This window comes from Lithobates pipiens, unplaced genomic scaffold (assembly GCF_037356315.1).
Source record: "Lithobates pipiens isolate NorthernLeopardFrog02 unplaced genomic scaffold, aLitPip1_a1.2 Scaffold_1, whole genome shotgun sequence".
NCBI lineage: Eukaryota > Metazoa > Chordata > Amphibia > Anura > Ranidae > Lithobates > Lithobates pipiens.
Genome location: NW_027507685.1, coordinates 205,788,267 through 205,810,718, shown reverse-complemented (window position 1 = coordinate 205,810,718; position 22,452 = coordinate 205,788,267). Strand labels below are relative to the sequence as shown.

The 22,452-nt window shown below is 44.0% G+C and overlaps 1 protein-coding gene across 2 annotated transcripts in view; it reads left to right on the top strand.

Moving 5' to 3' along the window:
* LOC143982295 (calpain-2 catalytic subunit-like) overlaps positions 1-22,452 on the top strand; it is a 260,340-nt gene that overhangs the window by 179,077 nt on the left and 58,811 nt on the right. For both annotated transcript variants that reach the window (XM_077480899.1, XM_077480891.1), the window contains 6 exons: positions 4,130-4,199; positions 8,444-8,562; positions 16,296-16,429; positions 17,084-17,252; positions 19,587-19,670; positions 21,584-21,669. In XM_077480899.1, the coding sequence (XP_077337025.1) occupies positions 4,130-4,199; positions 8,444-8,562; positions 16,296-16,429; positions 17,084-17,252; positions 19,587-19,670; positions 21,584-21,669 (662 nt within the window). The remainder of the gene's footprint in view (positions 1-4,129; positions 4,200-8,443; positions 8,563-16,295; positions 16,430-17,083; positions 17,253-19,586; positions 19,671-21,583; positions 21,670-22,452) is intronic.

Sequence of the window (22,452 nt, the reverse complement as noted above, 5' to 3'; positions counted from 1 at the left end):
ATACAGTACTGACCTTTAGTGCCACACCATACACATTACAATCTGATTACATAATATCCTTTAAGATAACCATACCTTGTACAGTATTAGTTTTCAATCACTGTAAATCTCTTTACTAAAACTGTATAATGTGGGACCCTACCCAAACGATCCATCTACCCATGCAATTTGTAGGCAGGCCCTTGTACTACATAGTTGTACAATCAGAATATATTGTAGTGGGGTGTTGTACATTCACCAACAACTGTGTAGTGTGTGGGCGGCCTAAGGCACATAAGGAACCAGCCAAGATTCGAACCGTGTATGGTCGGCCTAAGGCCTCTTTCACATGCGGCGGATCAGTGATGATACCCGTGGATATACGCTTGCTCAGGGGGGATCGCTCCATCGACGGCCTTCATGGCTTTTGACGGCTTTCACACCAAGCCGCCCATAGCATCAGCGGTAAAATGCCGCTATTTTTAGTGGCGTTTTACCGTCGGATTTACAGCGCATTTCAGCCGATAGCGGGACGTTTACCCCCGCTAGCAGCCAAGAAAGGGTTAAAACCACCCTCAATACGCCGCAATAGCGGCATTTTGCTGGCGGTATTGCAGCGCTGCCCCATTGATTTCAATGGGGAGCAGCGGTGGAGGAGCGGTAAACACACCGCTCCTTCACCGCTCCAAAGAAGCTGCTGGCAGGACTTTTCCATGACGTGGACATGGAGCAGCAGTTTAAGGGTGGATTGCATGCAATATTTCTAACGCTGTAGCGCCTGCAAAACACCCTCGGTGTGAAAGGGGTCTTACACTGTTTAGAGTAGAGAGCAGAGTGATACCTCATCAATGTACTGGTGCTGATTTCTTCAGGAGCAGGTGGTAGACCAGGCTGTGTTGCTCAGCAGCAGAACAGTCTGAAGGGAGTTTAGGGCCGATCAGCGCTGTGTGTCAGGTGTGCATCGATCATTACCGGCTGTACATCATTTCAAATTACAATATTTTTTTTTAGGTGTGTTTACTGAACTTATAACTCTATAGCAGTCAAACTGCGATGATTTGATGTTCATGTACATCACTACCATCAGCTGCCAGTCTGTGGCAGTTCCAGCATACAAAGCAATGTATAGAAGGAGTCCTAGGATCTCTCAAAAACAGCCAATCAGTTTGGCCATAGACCTAAAGATTTCCTGGAAGATGTGTTAAAGTGTTTTTAAATATTTAAAAAATGTTCAATCATTATTATCCATTGAAAGTGCGCAAATTACCATATTTTAGGTTTATTGGTCATCCTTTCCAATTGAACACACACCTATCCTATCTCTTCCATGATCTGCCTAAACAAAAAACAGCAATGATTGTGCATAGAACCCTACCATGCTGAAAAAAACAACTTGCATATTTGGTTGCCTGATAGTTTCTAAGCTGACCAAAAATATAAGGGCTTGCCTGATTAGATACAAAGGGGGTTATTTACAAAAGGCAAATCCACTTTGCACTACAAGCGCAAACTACAAGTGCAAAGTGCACTTGGAAATGCAGTCGCTGTAAATCTGAGGGGTAGATCTGAAATGAGGGGAAGCTCTGCTGATTTTACTATCTGATCATGTGCAGGCTAAAATGCTGTTTTTTATTTTCCTTGCGTGTCCCCCTCAGATCTACAGCGATTAGATCACTTTGCACTTGTAGTGCAAAGTGGTTTTGCCTTCAGTAAATAACCCCCAGAGTGATCAGGTTTTATAAGTAGACCCTCCTTTGAGATATTTTGGTAATTCTAAAGGAGAATGTACAATCAGATGGCAATGTATGTGGCCAGCTTTTAACTTGAGTGTTTCTCTAAGGTTGGACATCGTTTTGGAAATAATTCCACCCTCAGGCTTGGCTGTCAGTCGGCTGTCACATAAACAGGCACTCTTGCCTGTTTATTATTTGGAGACTAGAAGTGTATCTGCAGCAAGACAGCTCTGGATGTAGCTTATCAAACGTAAAACAATAGCGACATTTCAACCAGAATAATCAGCCTTTCCCTTGATGAGATCTGTTGTCTGACAATTTTTCTGTAATTTTTCGTCTGCAGTTGCCAGCTGCTGGACAAGATTATCATGTAATAAAGTTGTAAATGACAGGATTCGGAAGCATAAACACCCTTTAAATAAATTGTAAAGAGTTTGTAGGTTGGTCATTAAACAAGCCTAGAAATGTGTTAATTTTAACTGAACCAGTTTAGCAGGACCTGTTCCACCCACACAATGCTCTCGACCTTACTGATACAATAAAGGAGTTGGTACTATAGTAATGTTTAACATTTACATTATTCATAACTGTTTTCAGAGCTCATGACCATATCAGGTAAAAGTGTCAGACATAATTGAGTACCAAAGGCTGGACCTGCAAACAGTAGCTTAACAATAGCCATAGTACATAGCTCCCAACTGTCTCTGTTTTCGAGGTATTGTCCCCGATTTAGAACAATGTGCCTCCTTCCTCCTCATTTGTCCCTCATTTTGGTCTGATCTATATAGTTATATATAAAATGCACTTTTTATCTTTCAAAAAGCGTTTCCTAGTGCTAGACCTTTCATCCAATTTCTAAATTGCTGCATTTGTAAATTTTAAAAGCCAATATAAAGGAATAGTAGTGGTAAAAAAGCACTTGCGGGTTTAACTAATCATTCATTTTGCATAATTCTCCTTTAAGGGGGTGTAACGGGGCTGTGTCCTATGCCTACATACTTTTGCTAATAGGTGTCCCTCGTTCCCATCTCAAAAAGTTGGGAGGTATGATAGTAGTCCGTATGCATAAGAGGGGTGGCCCATTAGGGAGGATGTTAAGGAAAAATAAACTGTAAACTTTCCAGTATAGAAGGGGTGAGAGGTCAGACCTCAAAATTTCCCTCTGTGCAGTTGAGCTGGTCATACACGTAAAGATTTCTCTTGTTGGGCCCAACAAACTAATAAGCAAAGAGAAATCCAGATTCCTCTATCCATGCTGAAGAGTGTTAATGAATGAATCATGTCAATGGATAGTCACAGTTTTGCCTACTTTTTTCCAATTTCTCAATTGAAGGATGCTGAGCCATCGGGCCACCCAAGGTTATGCCCCATACACACGTTCAGACTTTCCGACAACAAAACCGTGGAATTTTGTTCAAAGGTTGTTGGCTCCAACTTGTCTTGCATACACACGGTCACACAAATGTTGGCCAACAATTCCGAACGTTGGACCGTACAAGACCTACGACGAGCCGAGAAAAAGGAAGTTCAATAGCCAGTGCGACTCCTTCTGCTTGATTCTGAGCATGCGTGAACTTTTGTTGTGACGGACTTGTGTACACACAAACTGAAATGCTGACAGCAAAGTTTTGTTAGCGGAAAATTTGAGAACCTGCTAGCCAACATTTGTTGGCGGAAAGACTGACAACAAATGTTCAATGGAGCATACACACGGGGCATAAGAGTTTGCGCTGTGTATAGCCAGCCTAAAGCCTAACTCCAGGTTTTAGTGACCTTTAAATCGTTTGTTTGGACCAAGCTGCTCCAAACGTCCTGTTTTCTTCATTAACACAGCCTCCTGCTGTGAGCGCTGTATCAACTGCATCAGCTGCATACATTATACAGCTTCTGCCGCTTCTCTACTGCAGCCTCCCATAGGAAGCTTTTCATTCATTCATGTGAATGGCTGAACAGCACTCAGCCCAACTCGATTTTGTGTCGGGAGCAGAGCAGGAAGCCCCCATCCGTTTCCATAACACAGCACTGTATACTGTATGTAGCTGATGCTATGTACAGTTTAAACAGTGCACACAGCAGGAATATGAGTTACTAAAGGAAATAGTTTGTTTTGACCAGCTTGGTTCAGGAGCCAAGCTTTAAAAAGCATTTGCTCAGCTGTCTAATTAGTTTATATGTATTGCCTTCAGAACTTCTGCAATAAAACAGAATTTAATGCAGTTAGCAACCACAGAGTTTCTCCTCCAGATGCCCAAATATCCAAAGTTTAGGTGGAACCTAGGTTCGGACTAAACTGTCAGCTCATCCCTACTGTGTACATGCACTAAATATACTATTTCTTACGTGTTGATCTTGACAAAAATTCTGGAGATGTCTAAATACTGAATATATATATATATATATATGTCTTCCTTTTTCAGGAGATCTGTAATGTTCCTCAGTTCATCTGTGAGAATATGAAATGGACGGATATTTGCCAAGGACACCTGGGTAAGTGTGCACAGTATTCTTATAATAGCCACAGGGCAGTTAATGCCGCTATTGCTGAATTTTCACAGGATTGTATTTAGCTTAACCACTTGAGACCCGCGCTGTAGCCGTCATTCGGACCTCCTTTGCCGGGACGACGTCTATTGACGTCGTCCCGTGCACGAGCGGCCTGCGCGCCCCCTGAGGGGCACGCGCGGCGCGCTCTGTGATAGGCGAGTCTATGAGACTCGCCTGATCACCGATCCGAGCAAGGGGTCGATCCCGACCCCTTATCACGTGATCAGCTGTCAGCCAATGACAGCTGATCATGTGATACAACGGAGCTGGTAATCGGAGCCGGTAATCGGCTATTATTCCTCCTCGCGCTGACATCAGTCCCGATCACGGCCAGCCCCGCCAGTGCCCACCTGCCCCCTGACAGTGCCACCTCAATAAAAAATAAGTGCCCCCCGTCAGTGCCACCCAGCAGTGCCCACAGTGCCACCCAGCAGTGCCCACAATCTGCCTCAACAAAGGTGCTGCACCCCAGTGCCACATATCCGTGCCCATCAGTGTCATCTACCAGTGCCCATCAGTGCCGCCCATCAGTGCCACCTATCAGTGCCACCTATCAGTGCCCATCAGTCCCATCTATCAGTGGTACCTATCAGCGCCCCTTAGTGCCACCCATCCTTGCCACCCATCCGTGCCATCTTATCTGTGCCCATCTTTGCCCATCGGTGCCGCCTTATCTGTGCCTATTAGTGCCACCTTAACTATGCCTATCAGTGCCCACCAGTGCAGCCTATCAGTGCCGCCTCATCAGCCCACTTCAATGAAGGAGAAAAATTACCTGTTTGCAAAATTTTATAACAAACTATTAAACATGATTTTTTTTTTTGGATCTTTTTTTGTTTGTTTAGCAAAAAATAAAACTCCCAGCTGTAATTAAATACCACCAAAAGAAAGCTCTATTTGTTGGGAAAAAATGATAAAAATGTCATTTGGGTACAGTGTTGTATGCCCGCGCAATTGTCATTCAAAGTGCATCAGCGCTGAAAGCTGAAAATTGGTCTGGGCATGAGGGGGGTTTAAGTGCCCAGTAAGCAAGTGGTTAAGCAGCTCATAATTATATTGCCAGCTATAGCTGGCAGCACTGATCGATCAGATTTTTTTTTCAACAAGCTGGTTGCACTGAAGTTGGTTGGTTGTGTCCAACCATGTTGCCCATACTGTATATGGATCAAAATTCGGCTGGTCCTTGCTGAACCAGACAAATTTGGATCCACCTATGGCTAGCTTTACTGGTGAAGTAAGTGCTATATGTAAACCATAACTACATGATAGCAAACTAATTCCCTCTCCTCTTTCTTCCTTTCATTCATTTGTTTTGTTCTTGGGTCAATCGCTGTCTCAAGGCGGGCAGAGAGAGAGACTTGAACCCAAGTGTTAAGTTGGCCATTTATGGAGCAAATTTTGTCCAGTTCCCCAACCACCCGAAACTCATTCCATGTGTAGCCTTGTCGGCACCCTCCCACCAAACATCCTTCGACTGAAAAATTTGAGGAGCCATACAGACAGTTGGCTGAACATCACCTGCATCCATTCTGTTTAGCGTGAATGGAGGAATCTGTTGGATTTTTTTATTCAGCCACCGTGAAGATGTTACCTTTTTAACATCTTCACTTCACCGTGAAGATGATAAAACACAGTGATGGAAGCCAACTTTGATATATTTTATAATATTTTCTTCCTATACTAAGGCTAGCCATACATGTTTAGATTTCGTCTGCTCAGCCCTTGGACTGAGTCCTTTGACTGAACGAGAGGAATCAAAAAGAGTTCCCCTTCCCATGCTAAAAAGCATAGATGAAAGAATCTCCCCCGCAGGGTGTTGTATTTTGACAGCTGGCACCTGAGGCTTCCGGAATACCCAAACAGTGCCTGCATTTAGTTAAATATAGCCACTGTTCGGACAACAATTTACCACCCAGCAAGTTGATTTGTAAAATTGATTGGCACCAGTAAAAGAAATGAATGGTATTTGAAACAATTTTCCATTTTTATTTAGCCTGGTGCTGCTAAAAGGACCGCTCACAGCTGGAAGTTTGAGCAATTCAGCATGAATCAGGCACAAATCGAGCCTTGTATGGCAGTTTCCTATTATGGTTGGGAATCCTGAGCACTCAGAATGTACATTGAGCTGCAAATATTGATACAAAGGAAAGTTCAACAGAAACGATAAGAAGATTGCATGCATATACAAACAGTTTTCTCTCAGAATTATTTCAGTGGCAAGATAAGGATGACACATGCATAGAATATAGATAATAGAGATAATTGTGCAATAAAACTCACCTTGAAGTGCCACTATAAATGGTGGCTGTGTCTCCATCCTGGAGCCACCATATGTGAGGTCTTTAGAATTCAAATTCTGATGTTTGTTGCTGATGTCCATGTTGTCACTGCAGCAACTGACCCTATCACTATCGATTATCAATTGCACTATGTTGTTGAAGTTATTTGCTAATGATAGCACAGTGTTCCAAATTTGTGAGACGGATTGCTAATATATTCAATAGGATGTGTCACTAGTGATTTATTAGTGCAATTGTACAACAAATGTTGCCTATGTGCGCCCAGCCCTTATAGTTCCCAGCAACAGAACTCCTAGGATCAGTAGCACAGCAGATTCCACCATTGTATAGTAGTCAGCATCCAGGGTATGTTACAAACTGCGTATGTTGCCTTCAGGGCCAGGGCAAGGGGTGAGCTGGACAGACAGCTGCCCTGGGCACTGTGGTATTATGTGGGGTGGGGAGGCACCACAAGGAGATTGGGGGGGGATTTGTGTTGGGAGGGGGAATTTGGTGGGGTGGCAGGGGGTTAAAAATTGTTTAAGAAGGGCAGATTTGGGGAGGTGCGCTAGGAATGCTAATTTGGGGGGATTTGTGTTGGGAGGGGGAATGGTGGAAGAGGATTTGTGCTAAGAGGGTGGATGGGGGCGGGGGATTTTTTGTGCTAAAAAAGTTATATGCTAGGGGAGGGAGGGGTTGTGCTAGTAGGAGTGATTGGGGGATTTGAATTTGTGCTAGGAGGGGAAATTTGGGGGGGGGGGGTGATTTATGCTAGGATAAGGGATTGGGGAGGGAAATTTGTGCTGGAAGGGGGGCGTTAGAGTGGTTGAGGGGAGAGGATTGTGCTTGGAGGGGAGAGTTGAGGGGGAGGGGATTTGTGCTTGAGGGGGGAATATTTATTTACTTTGGGGAGGGGGATTTGTGCTGGGGGCATATGGGGAGAGAAAGGCTTTAAGCTGCGTGGTTAGAGGGTGAGTATGCAGATTAGCAATACATTTTTTTGTGGGGGGGGGGGGGGGGAGGGTTTTGCTTACACATAATAATCATACATCACAATTTGGCATGTTTGCCCTGGGCTCTAGGTGACCTTGTTCCAGCAGTGGTTGCCTTTCTTGTACCCTTTGCAGTTGGTAAAAATTGAAATGCACGAAAAAAATAATTAATCCTGCCATTTAAAAGAAATTTAACTGTATAGGAAGATTGCTGGGATCACAGTCTAGCGCAGCAATACGTTAGCTTTATTAGGACATCGGTGTATACAGCACAGTCAATACATTTCCACCATAACAGCCTAAGGGTCGGTCCACACTGGGGCGACTTGTCAGGTGACTTCTCCGCCTGACAAGTCGCATCCCGTTCTGTACAATGGAACCATTCTAATCGGAGTGACACAAGTTGCTCCGATTTAGAAAAAGGTTCCTGTACGACTTTGGGGGGGCGACTTGAGGCGACTTGCATTGACTTCTATAGAGAAGTCGTTTTGCAAGTCGTCGCAGCGGTCGTGTCCAGGTCGCCTGAGTCAGTTGCGTTGCAAGTCGTGCTGCCTCAGCGTGAACCGACACTTACTTATGAGTTTGATTTTTGTTTTAGTCATCTGTATATCTCCTGAGAATTATACATGGACATAGCTTTGCTCTGACTATGCAAGGAACATTATAAAAAAAATAACAAAATAGTCTTCAACTTTGAGGTTATTTTTTGTCATGCATGTTTAGTTCTTGATATTACCAAAAGTTGTCTGTCTAATCATGTATATGGCTGATCTCAAGCTGCACCTGTCACTTGTATTGGGAGCAGCCATTGTGTATTCTCATTTTATTTTTATTTTTTTTTGTGCTTGATAATACAGCATTCTAAATACACTATCTTCATAATAAATGAAATACAATGATTTGTGTGTGTTTACAGGTAACTGTTGGTTTCTGGCTGCTGCAGCATCTTTGACTGTTTACCCTCATCTGTTGGAGCGAGTGGTTCCTCCCCAGCAGAGCTTTCAGGAAGGATATGCAGGAATATTCCATTTTCAGGTAAAATTATTTCAGAAGGTTCATTCCATTTCTTACAAATTTAGATCTCTTTCCTGCCAGAGTATTATATAAAGACCTGTTCTCCAGCTCATGGCCAATGGGTGCTAAGATTGTAGGTGATTTACATCCATAGAGACTGAAGAGGTATGTTTGTATTAAAATGGTGGGCCCTATTTTTTTTTTTTTTTTTTTGTTTTGGTGGGGTTTGGTTTGTCTGGATTTTCTTTCACCTCCAGTTGCCACCTGGATGGTACACTATATTGCCAAAAGTATTGGGACACCTGCCTTTACACACACATGAGTTTTAATGGCATTCCCAGTCTTAGTCTGCAGGGTTCAATATTGAGTTGGCCCACCCTTTGCAGCTATAACAGCTTCAACTCTTCTGGAAAGACTGTCCACAAGGTTTAGGAGTGTGTCTATGGGAATGTTTGACCATTCTTCCGGAAGCGCATTTGTGAGGTCAGGCACTGATGTTAGATGAGAAGGCCTCGCAGTCAGGGGCGTAACTATAGGGGGTGCAGCAGTCGCGACCGCAACTGGGCCCTGTGCTGCAGGGGGCCCATGCAGCCCCCTTTACATGTGGCCGGCAGCAGCATAGGCAGCTAGGGGTACCAGTGCACCATGCACACGGGTGGCTGGAGGTGGAGGGGGACTAGCAGAGCTCCATGCTCGACTATCGCACTGGCTGCTCTTTAGTTGTGCATTCCCCGCATGACCTGTGTCCTCGGCCGGCTCCTCAGAGTACCCCTCTCCTGCTCCATGCATTGCCGCTCAGTCCGATGTCTGTTCTCCCCAGCCAGAGTCCCCCCCCCCCAGTCCGGCCCACACTGCACTGCATACTTCTCCCGGGTAAAGAAACTTTAAGCACACAGATGCAGTGCAGCCCTATGAGAGCCGGCTCTCGGAGGACACTGCAGGCTTGTCTACCAGCCCCCCTCCTCCCCCGTCATACACAGATGATGAAAGGTCTTTCTGGGAGATATGCTGATCACCCGTCCAGCACACTGGATGGAGCCCAGGCCAACATGGATGAGTGCATGGCCTACAGCTTGGTCATGGTGAGTGAGAGGACCCCATCCCCCACACACCATTACATACCCCCTCCATCTCCCCCTGGGGACAGGGGCCCCTTCTCATGTGGGGACAGGGACCCCCATCTCCCCTGGGGACAGGGACCCCTTCTCACCTGGGGGCAGTAACTTCATCTGCCCTGGAGAAAAGGACCTCATCTCTTCTGGGGGTGGGGACCCCATCCTGCCTAGGGAAAAAAATTGAAAAAAATTAAAAATTTAAAAAACTACTGATGCCAGTGGTGGAACTACAGGGCTCACAAAGGTGACCACGCCCTGGAGTTCCACCGCCGGACTCGGAGGGAAGGGCCCTGGCTGGGGTTCAGGGGGGCCCTTCATGGTTTCTTGCATCGGGGCCCTGAAGGTTCTAGTTACGCCACTGCTCGCAGTCTCCACTCTAATTCATCCCAAAGGTGTTCTATCGGGTTGAGGTCAGGACTCTGTGCAGGCCAGTCAAGTTCCTTCATGTCCTTAAGGACCTTTCTTAGTGCACTGGTGCGCAGTCATGTTGGAACAGGAAGGGGCCATCCCCAAACTGTTCCCACAAAGTTGGGAACATGAAATTGTCCAAAATGTCTTGGTATACTGACGCCTTAAGAGTTCCTTTCAATGGAACTAAGGGGCCAAGCCCATCCCCTGAAAAGCAACCCCACACCATAACCCCCCCCATCCACCAAATGATTTGTAGGGGTAGCCCAATACTTTTGGCAATATAGTGTGCATGAGTGAGTTTGGGGTGGAGAAACTTGAATGGCCTGCACAGGGTCCTGAACCTCAACCGGATAGAACACCTTTGGGATGGATTAGAGACTGCGAGCCAGGCCTTCTTGTCCAACATCAGTGCCCGACCTCACAAATGCTCTTCTGGAAGAATGGTCAAACATTCCCATAGACACACTCCTAAACCTTGTGGACAGCCTTCCCAAAAGAGTTGAAGCTGTTATAGCTGCAAAGGGTGGGCCAACTCAATATTGAACCCTACGGACTAAGACTGGGGTGACCTTAAAGCGGAGCTCCACCCTAAAGTGGAACTAACGCTCATCGGAACCCTCCCCCCTCCGGTACCACAATTGGCACCTTTCAGGGGGGAGGGTATAATACAGGTATTTGCACCCACTTCCGGGCATAGATAGGCGCAGAATCTTTGGACATATACGCCACTTCCTGTCCCTTCTCCGCTGTCTGCTGGGAAACACGCAGGTTTGTATTGCGAAGGTGACTCGCGCAGTAGGGAACCGGGAAGTGAAGCCGCAAGGCTTCACTTCCTGAATCCCATACTGAAGATGGCGGCGGCAGCACCCGAGAGCCGAGCGACAGATCGCCTTTGGGTGCAGACATCGCGGGCGCTGGACAGGTGAGTGTCCATATTTTAAAAGTCAGCAGCTGCAGTATCGCATGTAAAATCAGGCAGGTCGTTTGTACCCAAGTTGATCGATCGATCAGCTTGGGTAAATTCAGCCTGCCCATACATGGTTTGAATCTTGGGTGGTTCCTGCTAAACCGGCTGAGATTTCAACTGTCTATGGCTGCCTTAAGACTTTTTAGGTTATTGGATAAACACATCCTGGCTAAAAGACAAAGCGTCTTTGTTGACTGTCTCTGGACTATTGTTCTATCTGATAAAGCAAAACAGATATTGATAAGATCAGGAGTTAAGATAAGATAAGGAAGATAAGGAATCAAGAGGCAGGTAAAAAAATGGTGAAATGTCTGAGAGATAAAACTTACCGGAAGAGTCTGAAGAAAGGTCACATACCGTATACAGTTTTGAGTACAGAAGGGAAAGGGGGAAATGACTGAAATCTAAATTATTATTTTATTATTATACAGCTTTTATATAGCGCCAACAGTTGGCGCAGAGCTTTACAACATGAGGACAGACATTACAGCTACATTACAATTTGGTACAAGAGGAATCAGAGGGCCCTGCTCGTTAGAGATTACAATCTAAAAAGGAAGGGTCAATTGATACAAAAGGTAATAGCTGTGGGGGATGAGCTGATGGAAGAAGAAAAACAGTGTTAGTTAGAAGCAGGATAAGCTTCTTTGAAGAGAAGGGTTTTCAGGGATCGTCTAAAGATGGATAGATTAGGGGACAGTCGGACAGATTGGGGTAGGGAGTTCCAAAGGATGGAAGAAGCTCTGGAGAAATCCTGGAGGCGAGCATGGGAGGAGGGGACAAGGGAGCTAGAGAGCAGGAGGTCTTGGGATGACCAAAGAGAACGTCTTGGTTGGTATTTAAATCTAAATGAAGGGTTTGGATAGGTTCAGGAGAGCAGTACTTTCATAATAAAGCGAAGATCATGAACACGTAGACATCACCCTCAATCTAGAAGGAGATGGAGTAAACTGAAACATGTCTGGGACAAATATAGACGTATACTTGGAAACAAAGGTTAAAAAAGAGGGCAGGCTCAATGGACTATTTGGAAATTTTCTGCCATCTCTTCGATGTTTATATGTCTAGTTTTTATCTCTTTTGGTTAGAAACAATCGTTTTATACACCTTTTCTCGTTTAGCGATGGTACAGCTTCATCTCTGTATAGGTGGGTAAAGGAACAAAAGCCTAGTGGGGAAAGGCATGAAGCTTTGTGTTATTTAGAATCCAGTGAATAAACCTGTGTTACTTTCCTTAGAATATTACTGCCCCCAGGGCATGGGGACATATGCTGTGACAATGACATGAAGGGGATAGAAGCTCTGTGTTCCTTGACACAGTTGGGGCTCTGCACCTTTACTTTCTGTAGCAAAAAAAAAACAAAGTTTGTCTTGGACAACGTCCTGCCTTTCTACGTTTCATTTAAAATTATATTTACGGTTGGAGCAAAGTTATTAATTTAACAGAAGCTTAGCATGGCTCCATTAGTTTTCTTTTTTCTGATTTTTTTTTCCCTTTATTTTCACCTGGTGATTCCATGCCAATAACACTCTCCTGTCCTAGGGTGACCATGCTCACTCGCTACAACAATACACACTTTTCACTCAGTACAACATTTAAAGGGATAGTACCTATAAATGTATTTATTTTGATTTTACAGTCAAATCATAGACATGTTACAAATAAGGGGCACAGTCAGCTGGAACATAAACTTTTTGATTAGCACTTCATTTAAAGGGATAGTGCACAGGAATTTATTTTTATATACTGTATTTATCGGTGTATGACATTTACAGGCATATTACACACACCCCAATTTTAAATAGAGAACTTTGAAGCAAAATTAGGGTCGCAGCTCATCAACACACCCTGCTCAGTGCCCATCTGCAGCCTCTAAATTGCCCATCAATGCACCTTGCTCAGTGCCCATCTGCAGCCATTAAATTGCCCAAAAATGCACCTTGCTCAGTGCTCATCTGCAGCCATTAAATTGCTCAAAAATGCACCCTGCTCAGTGCTCATCTGCAGCCTCTAAATTGCCTATCAATGCACCATGCTAACTGCCCATCTGCAGCCCTTAAATTGCCCAACAATGCAGCCTGTTCAGTGGCCATCTGCAGCCTCACCGTTCCCATCATTGCAGCCTCGCCAGTGTTGGATTATCCCTGCTGTCTCCAAGGGAAGAGGAGGAGGAGCGAGCGTTGCTGAATTACACAGAGCCACGATCTCCTGTGTACCTGGTGCTCCTTCGCCCACAGCCATGCCTCCTGGAGTGATGGAGTACCGGTTACACAGGAGATTGCGGCTCTGTGTAATTCAGCGGCGCTCACTCCTCTTCCCTCAGACAGCAGGGATCAGTCTATAACACGCACCCACGATTTTCCCATGATTTTAAGGGAACAAAAAATTGCGTGTTATACGCTGATAAATACAGTATTAAACACCAGCAGGGGCATCGCTAGGTGGCAAAAAGACCAGGGGCTTCAGCCCGAAGTCCGATGCTGGCATTGGGGGGGCATGGTGGTCATGGCACTGGGTTTTTTGGCTGGGCGGTGGGGTTGTGTGGCAGGGGTAAGCTCACTTGCTGGTTGCTGCCTGGGGCTTACCAGTGTTCAGCAATTTTGGCCACTAATATCAGCTACCTGACGCACTGACCTACATACACTGACCTTACCTACCTGACCTACATATATTGACCTACCTGACATACATACACCTACCTAACATACTTACACGGACCTTACCTACCTGACCAGGAGACAGGCTTCATGTGTCCAGATGTCCTGCAGTTCAGTTCAGCCTCAGCTGTAGTGTGCGGTGTGCAGCATGCCCATCATGTGTCACAGCAGGCAGCCAGAGGAGGAGAGGAGACTGCTTGAAATTCATCGCCTGGACCTTGGAGCTCCGGCCTTTGTCCTGCACGTAGTTATACAAAGTAGAGCCTGCCGCCAAGTCCCAGCAAGGCCAGCAGGCACAAGGCGGTATGGAGAAGAATCTTTTGCCTCCTGCTGCACACTCCGGCACCCATGATCGGACACACTGAGATCCAGAGCTCTTCACTCTGCCATCCAGTCCCAGCACAGCTCAGATCATCAACTCACCCCATCGGGCTCCTCTTCCGGTTATCCTCATCCCCTCCTCTACGGTCATCGGTGCAGACACTGGCAAATTTCGCCCAATCGCTCCTCCGCTGCCCTGATCTTACTGAGCGGGGATCTCAGTGATGTGGTGCGGCGGCATTGTAATTCCTGCTTTCTGGAGCCTGCAGTGACTATGATGGATGTCACACGTCCTATGGTCCCAGCATTGGACCAGTGAGACGTCCAACATAGCTCCAGGACCTGCTATGTCACTTGCCCACACTCTGCGGATCAGATCGGTCCCCACAACAATTGGATGGTGGCTTCCTGAGACTTAGGGCTTTTCGGGGACCCATTCTGGGCTCCAGCCCCCCCCCCCCCCCGACACCCCTGAACACCAGTATTTGGCAGCGCCATCTATACCTCTTTCCTATTTTTACCTTTGCATACTCCACCTATGGGTGGGGGAACTGGGGTAGGACAGCAGCCAGACCATAGATACTCAGCACTGAATAGAAAAACTTACTCTATGCTCACTCACTGTACTGTATCTATGAAGAAACGGCATTCTGGGACAAAAACCTCTCCCCTTCTCCATAACAGAGGGGAGGAGTTATGTAGTCCTTAGAGATAAATGAGAAGAATGTAACTTAATTGCACAGTAAGTTGTCAATAGAGAAGGTTTCTGGTATTTTTCACACTTGTAAAACAGATATAACAAAACAATTTCAATGGCATCTTTAACATTGTCAAATCAAAGAAGTTTACTGTAAGTCCTTGTACACACGGTCGGAGATTCTGACGGAATGTGTCCGATCGGACCGTTTTGTCGGATATTCCGACTGTGTGTGGTCTACATCGGACTGTTTCCATCGGAGTATCCAATGGACCAAATTTTCCAACTTGTTGGTAAAATTTTCCGACAAAATGCTCCGATCGGACATACTCCGATCATGTGTAGAGAATTCCGATCGCACAAAGTGCCACGCATGCTCAGATCAATTCCTACACCAAAGCTATTGGCTACTAGCCTGAACGTAGTCCTGTCGTAACGAAATAACGTTATCAGGTCGGATTTTCCGACAACTTTGTCCGACCGTGTGTGTGCAACAGTTTCGGACAAAATCCGACGGATTTGGTTGTCGGAATCTCCGACCGTGTGTACAAGGGCTTAGGGTTTACATGCCCTTTAATCCTCTAACAGTGGGAGTTTCTTTCATCCGTCTGTGGATTTTCAATGTTCACAGCTTACTATCAGATTTCCCACAATGTGACGCTATGGTAATGTACAGGTGATTTTTTACCTAATTGGAATTCATATTTTTTCCGATAAATTTGAAAGCAGAAAAGCACTTGTGAACAATTGACAGATTTAGCCCCATGGGGCCCTTGTCCCTAATAGTGATGGCTACTTTTATTACACCTGTTTCTATGCTACTCCCAAAGTTGAATTTACATTTCACATCCTCCCTAGGCTAATTGTCTTGTGCTGCATCCTTCCTACCCCAGTCACCTGGTATTACACTAAGATGCCATAGCCAGCAAGGCATGAGTTAGGAGCAGACCGATAGTTTTCCCTCTCTACATCATTACATCATTAAATGAGCACTGGAAGAGTAGATGCCAACTGTTAGGCCGGCCTTACATGGAGCAAATTTCTTTCCTGCAGCCACGGGTTGCAGGAAAGAAATTTGCACGATTCCTCCATCAGCACAGACAGCGCTGACAGGGGAATCCCTCCTGACGGGCCATTGTCTTCTCCTGGCGGGGCAAGCTAGAAGAAGACTGTAATTATCGCTAGTGGTTGCTATAGTTGACAACATAAGAGACTCTGTCAGGCTGCTTGTACCCAAGTTGATCGATCAATAAAACTTGGTAATTCAGCCTGTCCATTAACGATTCGAATCTTGGCGGGTTCCTGCTGAACCAGCCAACATTCGATGGCTGGCCTTACCCTGATCTGCTAGCAATTAAATTTTAGGTGTAGGGCCCAGATTGGCAAACTGTCAGCGCAATTTAGTAAATCACACTGACAAAAAAATGTTCAAACCGTTCATGGACAACAGCAATGAGAACCTAGCATGATGGTACTAGCATCCATTACATATTCTGGCTATGCAAAAATCTGTCCCTGAGGTGGGGTTAAGATGTGTCTTGAAGGTTTTTAATTTTAATGGTGCTCCCTCTTTTGTCTTTTCTAGTTCTGGCAGTATGGTAAGTGGGTTGACGTTGTGATTGATGACCGTCTCCCTACCAAACACGGCGAACTGGTATTCGTTAAATCAGAGCAGAAAACAGAGTTCTGGCCTGCTCTGCTGGAAAAGGCTTATGCCAAGTAAGTAATCAGTTCTTAAGCACAGATAAAGGTTTATTTATATTTATTTGTTCACCTTGAAATACCTAGATAACTAATTGGCAACCACTGCTAAACCTGCTCTCTATATATAAAACACATGGAACGAAGGCAAACAACATGGCTGCCAAATGGTACCACCCCTATTTCAGTGAATTGTTTACAAATATTTCTGTTCATGTTACAATACTGCTCCAGAAAAAATATGAAATTTAAGGAAGGACCGAAAATTTACCAGCTTTTTAAATGTATTTATTGGTAAAGAGAGACAGCAAATTCACAATTGCTTTGTAAATAGTGTCTATTCTCTGCCTTGATAGATTGTTGTTCAGTTAATCTTTGTTTGAGTGTTCAAGTTTGTTATGAAGAAACGCCATCTTTTTAATTTTCTTGTTTGAGGACCTACTCTAAAGCAAATGCAGTATATGCAAGGGTTACTACGGAGATATCAGAGTTCCAGGTGCCATCATGGAACCTTTCTGTGATTCCAATGAAAAGTCTTATATGCTTTAGATACCATGATTTCACCCTGTTGGGGTCCAGACCAACAGATTGCACACTTCCTGTTACACCATTTCTTAATGCTTCTGTAAAATATAACTCTGTAAACCAAAAGAATACTTTTTATGTCCTTAGGTTGAATGGATCCTATGAGGGCCTGGATGGAGGCTGGGTGAATGAAGCCTTTGTAGATTTCACAGGAGGACTGGACGAGAGTGTGGACCTCAAGCTTCCCCCTCCAAACCTTTTTCACATTATCCAGAGTGCGGTGGAGAAGAGGTCACTTATGGGAACTTCCATTAATGTGAGTGGACAATGAAGGCACGGTTATTTTTGGGCTTACCGTTACCTTCCGTTCTCCTTGTTGCACGTCTAGGGGATGTCCCGAGGTAAATGGCCCAGTAACTTGAGACTGACAATAGATCCGCTTAAATGGATTTTATTTGCAAAACTCAGACAATTGAACAGTCTTTCAACTTGGGATCAGAGGGTTGGAAAGGAAGTTCAAGTACTCTTAGTGTCAAAGTCAAAAAAACATTGAAGAACAAGGCCTAGCAGCCAACTTGGTGCTTACTCAGGAACAAGTCTCTGCCACAAACGTTGTTGAAGAAACGTACAAGATAATGTCTCTGCCACAGATGTTGTTGTAGAACATGTAAAAAAACTAAACTTTAGAACACTTGTAGGATACCTGGATCTTTCAGCCTGCTTGGCGATATCCACAAACCGGATTCTCTCGGTTACTTCAGCCATTCCAGGCTCTTGCTAAGAAAACCAACCCGTACATGGTGGTCTTCTTAAGATTCCTCCCCTGGAATGCTTGAAGTACACTGGGTCTCTCCCGAACCGGAGACGGCATCCAACCACCTCAGAATCTTCCTTTAGTTTCCCTGCCTCGGGCTAGCCAGCCCCGAGACATAGTCGGGTGGATCCGCACCCCAGGCCATAGCCTTCCTGGGGGCTGGTCAGGAGGACCAGGACCATGTAGTCAGCACATTATACTGGACCGGAAACCCAAACCACGTGAGGTCCGCATCTGAAGTACCCTCTCCCAGAAGCACAGCGAGAGCACCCCTCCCACTGGGCGGGCTCCGAGAGAGTAACTTAAGCACCTGACCAGACCATAGTTCCATGCCTGCCAGAAGAGACAGTGCCCCCTGTGGCCAGGCTGAACATCTCACAGTCCAGTCAGACTAATGCCGAGGCCCAAATTAGATAATTGTACTCAAACCAAACTGCAGTTTAGGCAACTTTAACTTTAGAAAAACCGCATAACGCGTGCTCTTCAGGAGCCGCCGATATATAATTAATTTTTTTACACATTAAATTCGGAATCCTTCTCAAGAGCAGAAACCTGATCAGCACCACGGTCCCAAAGGACTGGGTATATTCTGTTTTGTGTAGCAGGTTTCTAAGCTAAAGAGTCATTTACTTTTTTTGTGCACAATGCAGCTTGAGTTATTGAACCCTGAACCATCAAGAGTGGCTACAAGCACCTTTGAACAAATATAGGAGCTTCAATCACTGGCTTAAATTCTGAAAACTGCTAATATGCAATCTTTCATATTCACCGGAAAAAACAACCCTAAATTACCATTGAACCACCACATAATTTTTACTGATCCAGAACATGGACCTATGGGCTCCTAAGCACTGGGTCGATGGATTTGCTTACCATGTATACTTTGAGAATATAAGAATGCCATTTTTATACTTCGAGTAAGCACACCAAACAGCAACATGCTTTTTCAATAAAACTGTATTCCACATATAAAGAAGTACAATAGTTATAATAATACAATAGGTACAAATAGCATAGTATGTCGTGTTACATTAAGCATATTACAAGAAGTGTATCTGCTGCACCGTTTGTCCCAGTTTATAGTCAGAAGAATACATGCAAGCAAAGTAAGCACTCCTCAAACGCATAGCAACTTATGGTACAAACACATACTAGAGATTATTCCCCAGACAGGCAATGGTAAAAATAGCAGAGAGCCAGATCCTGATGAAAAAAGAGAGGAGGAGGGAAACCCAATGCTGCAAGGTTGAAAGAACCCCCTTTCTCAAGGGCATCCTGCCTTTCTTATTCTCATACTACAGACTCGCATACATTTTTAAGGTACTCCCCCGTCTGGCTGCTTGCGGTATTTAGCCCATCAATATGGTGGTGGTATTTTGTCTGGTTCGCTGGTCTGCTGAGGCTCGACAACCACAGCCTGGTTGGAAATATTGACAACCAGCTTTTACTTGGAAGGGAACACATGGGGCAAGGCATTACCAAGAGTTGCTAAGCAAAACATAACTAAAGCAAGCATGAAAACCAGTAGAGATGATGCTTAAAATGCTACAATATAAACAGAATGACTGCATTAAGGCAAGTCAGTCAAGACCATGTGCACTCAATATAGAATACTATAGCAATAGCATATACAGAAGTTTGGCATTACATAGACAACTGGCAAGTTGTCAAATTGCTGAAGATAAATGCAAAAGAGACCTAATCACAGACTACTCACAAAAATCGGTGCAAAATAATGTGGCAAAGCTCAAATAGAAGGGTATAATTTGTTGAGAAACTATGAAAACCTCCATGGCACATCCATTTTAATGCCTAAGTTTTGTGTTTTTTTCACAGATTGAGAATTCGAATGAGATGGAACTGACAACCCCTGAAGGATTGGTGAAAGGTCATGCATACTCTGTTATTGGGGTCTCAGAGGTAAGGCCACAGATATCATTATATTACAAAACATACTACATTGCTGAAAACTTTTTTTTGTAAGCACGTATCATGTCTGATCTGTTTTATCTGATATCAGAATTTTTGTTTTCTTGCTTACTCGTTTACCACTGCTCTTTAGTCCACCCAAAAGTGATATTTCAGTTATATACTGTACAAAGTCCAGTGAGATGAGCCACCTGTTGAGCAGCTGTTCTCATCCTTTTTAACATGGAGGAACCCTCAATATAATTTTTTGGCTCCAGGGAACCCCTGCTAATAATTACATTTACATCTCACAGTACATTAGTGTGATGGTCAGTGGGAAGAATGCTCTTCTTGTGGTAAATGGGAATAAACCCTCCTTACAGATAGTTAAAATGATAATTGGTGTCAGTGGTTACTCATCTAAGAGGCAGAAATCACTTATTGCTCAAGGGTTCCACGGAACCATTGGTTGGGAAACCCTGACCGGTTTTAGTGGTGAGCTCTTCCTCCTGTAGTTCTTGGCTCTATCCTGGCCCTTCTTTAAGATCTGGATGTTGTGCCTTTCTAGAAGAGTGTTCCTGCTTCTCGTTTTGAAGTATGTTCTTAAAGTAAAACTAAAAACAAAACCTTTCTTTTTTTTTATTTGGATAGATTAAGGGAGGGTTAAAAACCCCTGTCAACTTCTTTCAGCCATCTGTGTCCCGTTGTTGAGATTTGCCTTCACTTGATGTCTCATAGCCAAAACAGGAAGTGAGAAGTAATCACTCCAAGGTGAAGGAATCCCTGGTTGTCACCAGAACTTATGTCCCAATTGGAACATTTCCCCTCTATTTCTATTGGGATTTTCTTTTACTTTCACTTTCATTGATAATGGTAAAAATATAAGGAGGGTAAATCTACCTAATGGGGCAGGTATTCTAACCCCTCGCCACTTTTTACAAACAAAAAAAAAAGTTTTGCTTATAGTTATACTTGAAGCTGATCCTATCACTTAACCCTTTTATCTAAACCAATGGATCCCTAAAAGAGTAAGGCTGGCCATACATAATTACATTTATAATTTAAAAAAATGAGCCAATTCCTCCAGCTACATATTCAAAATGGATGGGGGAATCTTTTCCATTGTGGCGTTGTATTCTGACAGCGTGGAGCCTTCACGACCATCAGAATACAACAATCATTGTTGACGGCTACATCCAGCAGCCCTGATTGCTCAGGGAAAACCCAACAAGCTGGTTGATCAAGCAACTTGTGTACAAAAAGCTAGCCCATACATGGATCGAAATTTGGCCGGTCTTCAATTTGTGACAGACGTTCTCTACATAATAAGAGTAAAGCCTCCCCTTTCTCTGGCACAAGTGTCCTTATTGGAAAATTTCCTCTCACCTCTTGGTCTGGTGACAGCTGCAGAATTTTGGAACTCCCACCCCCTTTGTCCTTGTGATCAAAAAGAAAGTGTAAATCTTTCCAGCGGTGACACAGACGGCAATAGAAAAAAAACATAACAGAGGCTCTAATACTTCCCTGCTGTACCCAGAAGTAAAATGAATAGTTTTGGCACAGATTCACTCTGAAAATATAGTAAGTTAGAGTGTCCCCGCGCTGTCACCAAGGGCCTAAGCTATTTGTAAGGGTAGGTTGCAGCAAACCACCGGCAGAGGTATAAACCCTAACCCCCAGATAGTATATTTAAAAAACCAAACAAATGGTGTTGCGCTACCTGAACTAAATAAAATTAAAGTGCCTTATGCTTATGTAAATAGTGACAGTATTATTAAGTTCACTTAATAATACTGTCACTATTTACATAAGCATAAGGCACTTTAATTTTATTTAGTTCAGGTAGCGCAACACCATTTGTTTGATCACTCTGAAAATAATCGCATTATATCGTTCTTTTGCTTATTTTTTAAAAAATTTTTTAGGTGGAACACAATGGCCGCAAGATCCCTCTGATCCAATTACGAAATCCATGGGGCGAAGTGGAGTGGAATGGCCGCTGGAGTGACAAGTATGTGCCCAGGATAATATAAAAACATTTTATTAATGAAATGGTGTATATTACACAACACAAAGAGGTGTTTTTCTTTAGTAATTTCAGTGAGTCTACATTTTTAGAACTGAACACATAAAGTATCCTCAAACCTTCCTATGTGTAGTGTCCCTTGGTTATTTTTTTAATTTAGCTTTCCTCTGTGCTTTGTAATCCCTCTTCTTAGCACCTGGACATCATCACTGGGGCTACAAAAAAAATCTTTTATCCTCAGGAGCCAGGAGGGGTCCACAAGGTGCCCTGCATCATTTTGCCGCTGATGTAGAGGATTCACATCCAAAAGCCAAATCTCTGCCAATCTTTCTGACCAATCAGAGGCAGATGGTGTGTCAATGCAGGAAAAAAAGGGGGAAGATCATTCTACTGTACATACCCACAGCTAAAGCTGGCTATACATTAATAGATTGTTGAATGAACATTTGTAAGATAACTTAATGAACATCCTTCGAAAGTTCTCACCGATTTTGATTGCTTTTAACATTCAATTTTGAAACAAATAGACTTTCCTGTACAAAAAATACATACACTGTTAGAAATTAGTTTGTAATAATTAGCATTTTATCCCTCTTCTCTTGTTACTGCAGTCCAAAATGAAAGTCAGTTAGACCCCACTAACAATTAAAAAATAAAAATAGTTGTTCTAAAAACGAAAAATTGTTAACGCAATTCTACTAGTGTATGGCCAGTTTCAGCATCCTGCAAATAAACGTTGCTTTAGTGCTAAGGCTTTTGAGAAGGTGA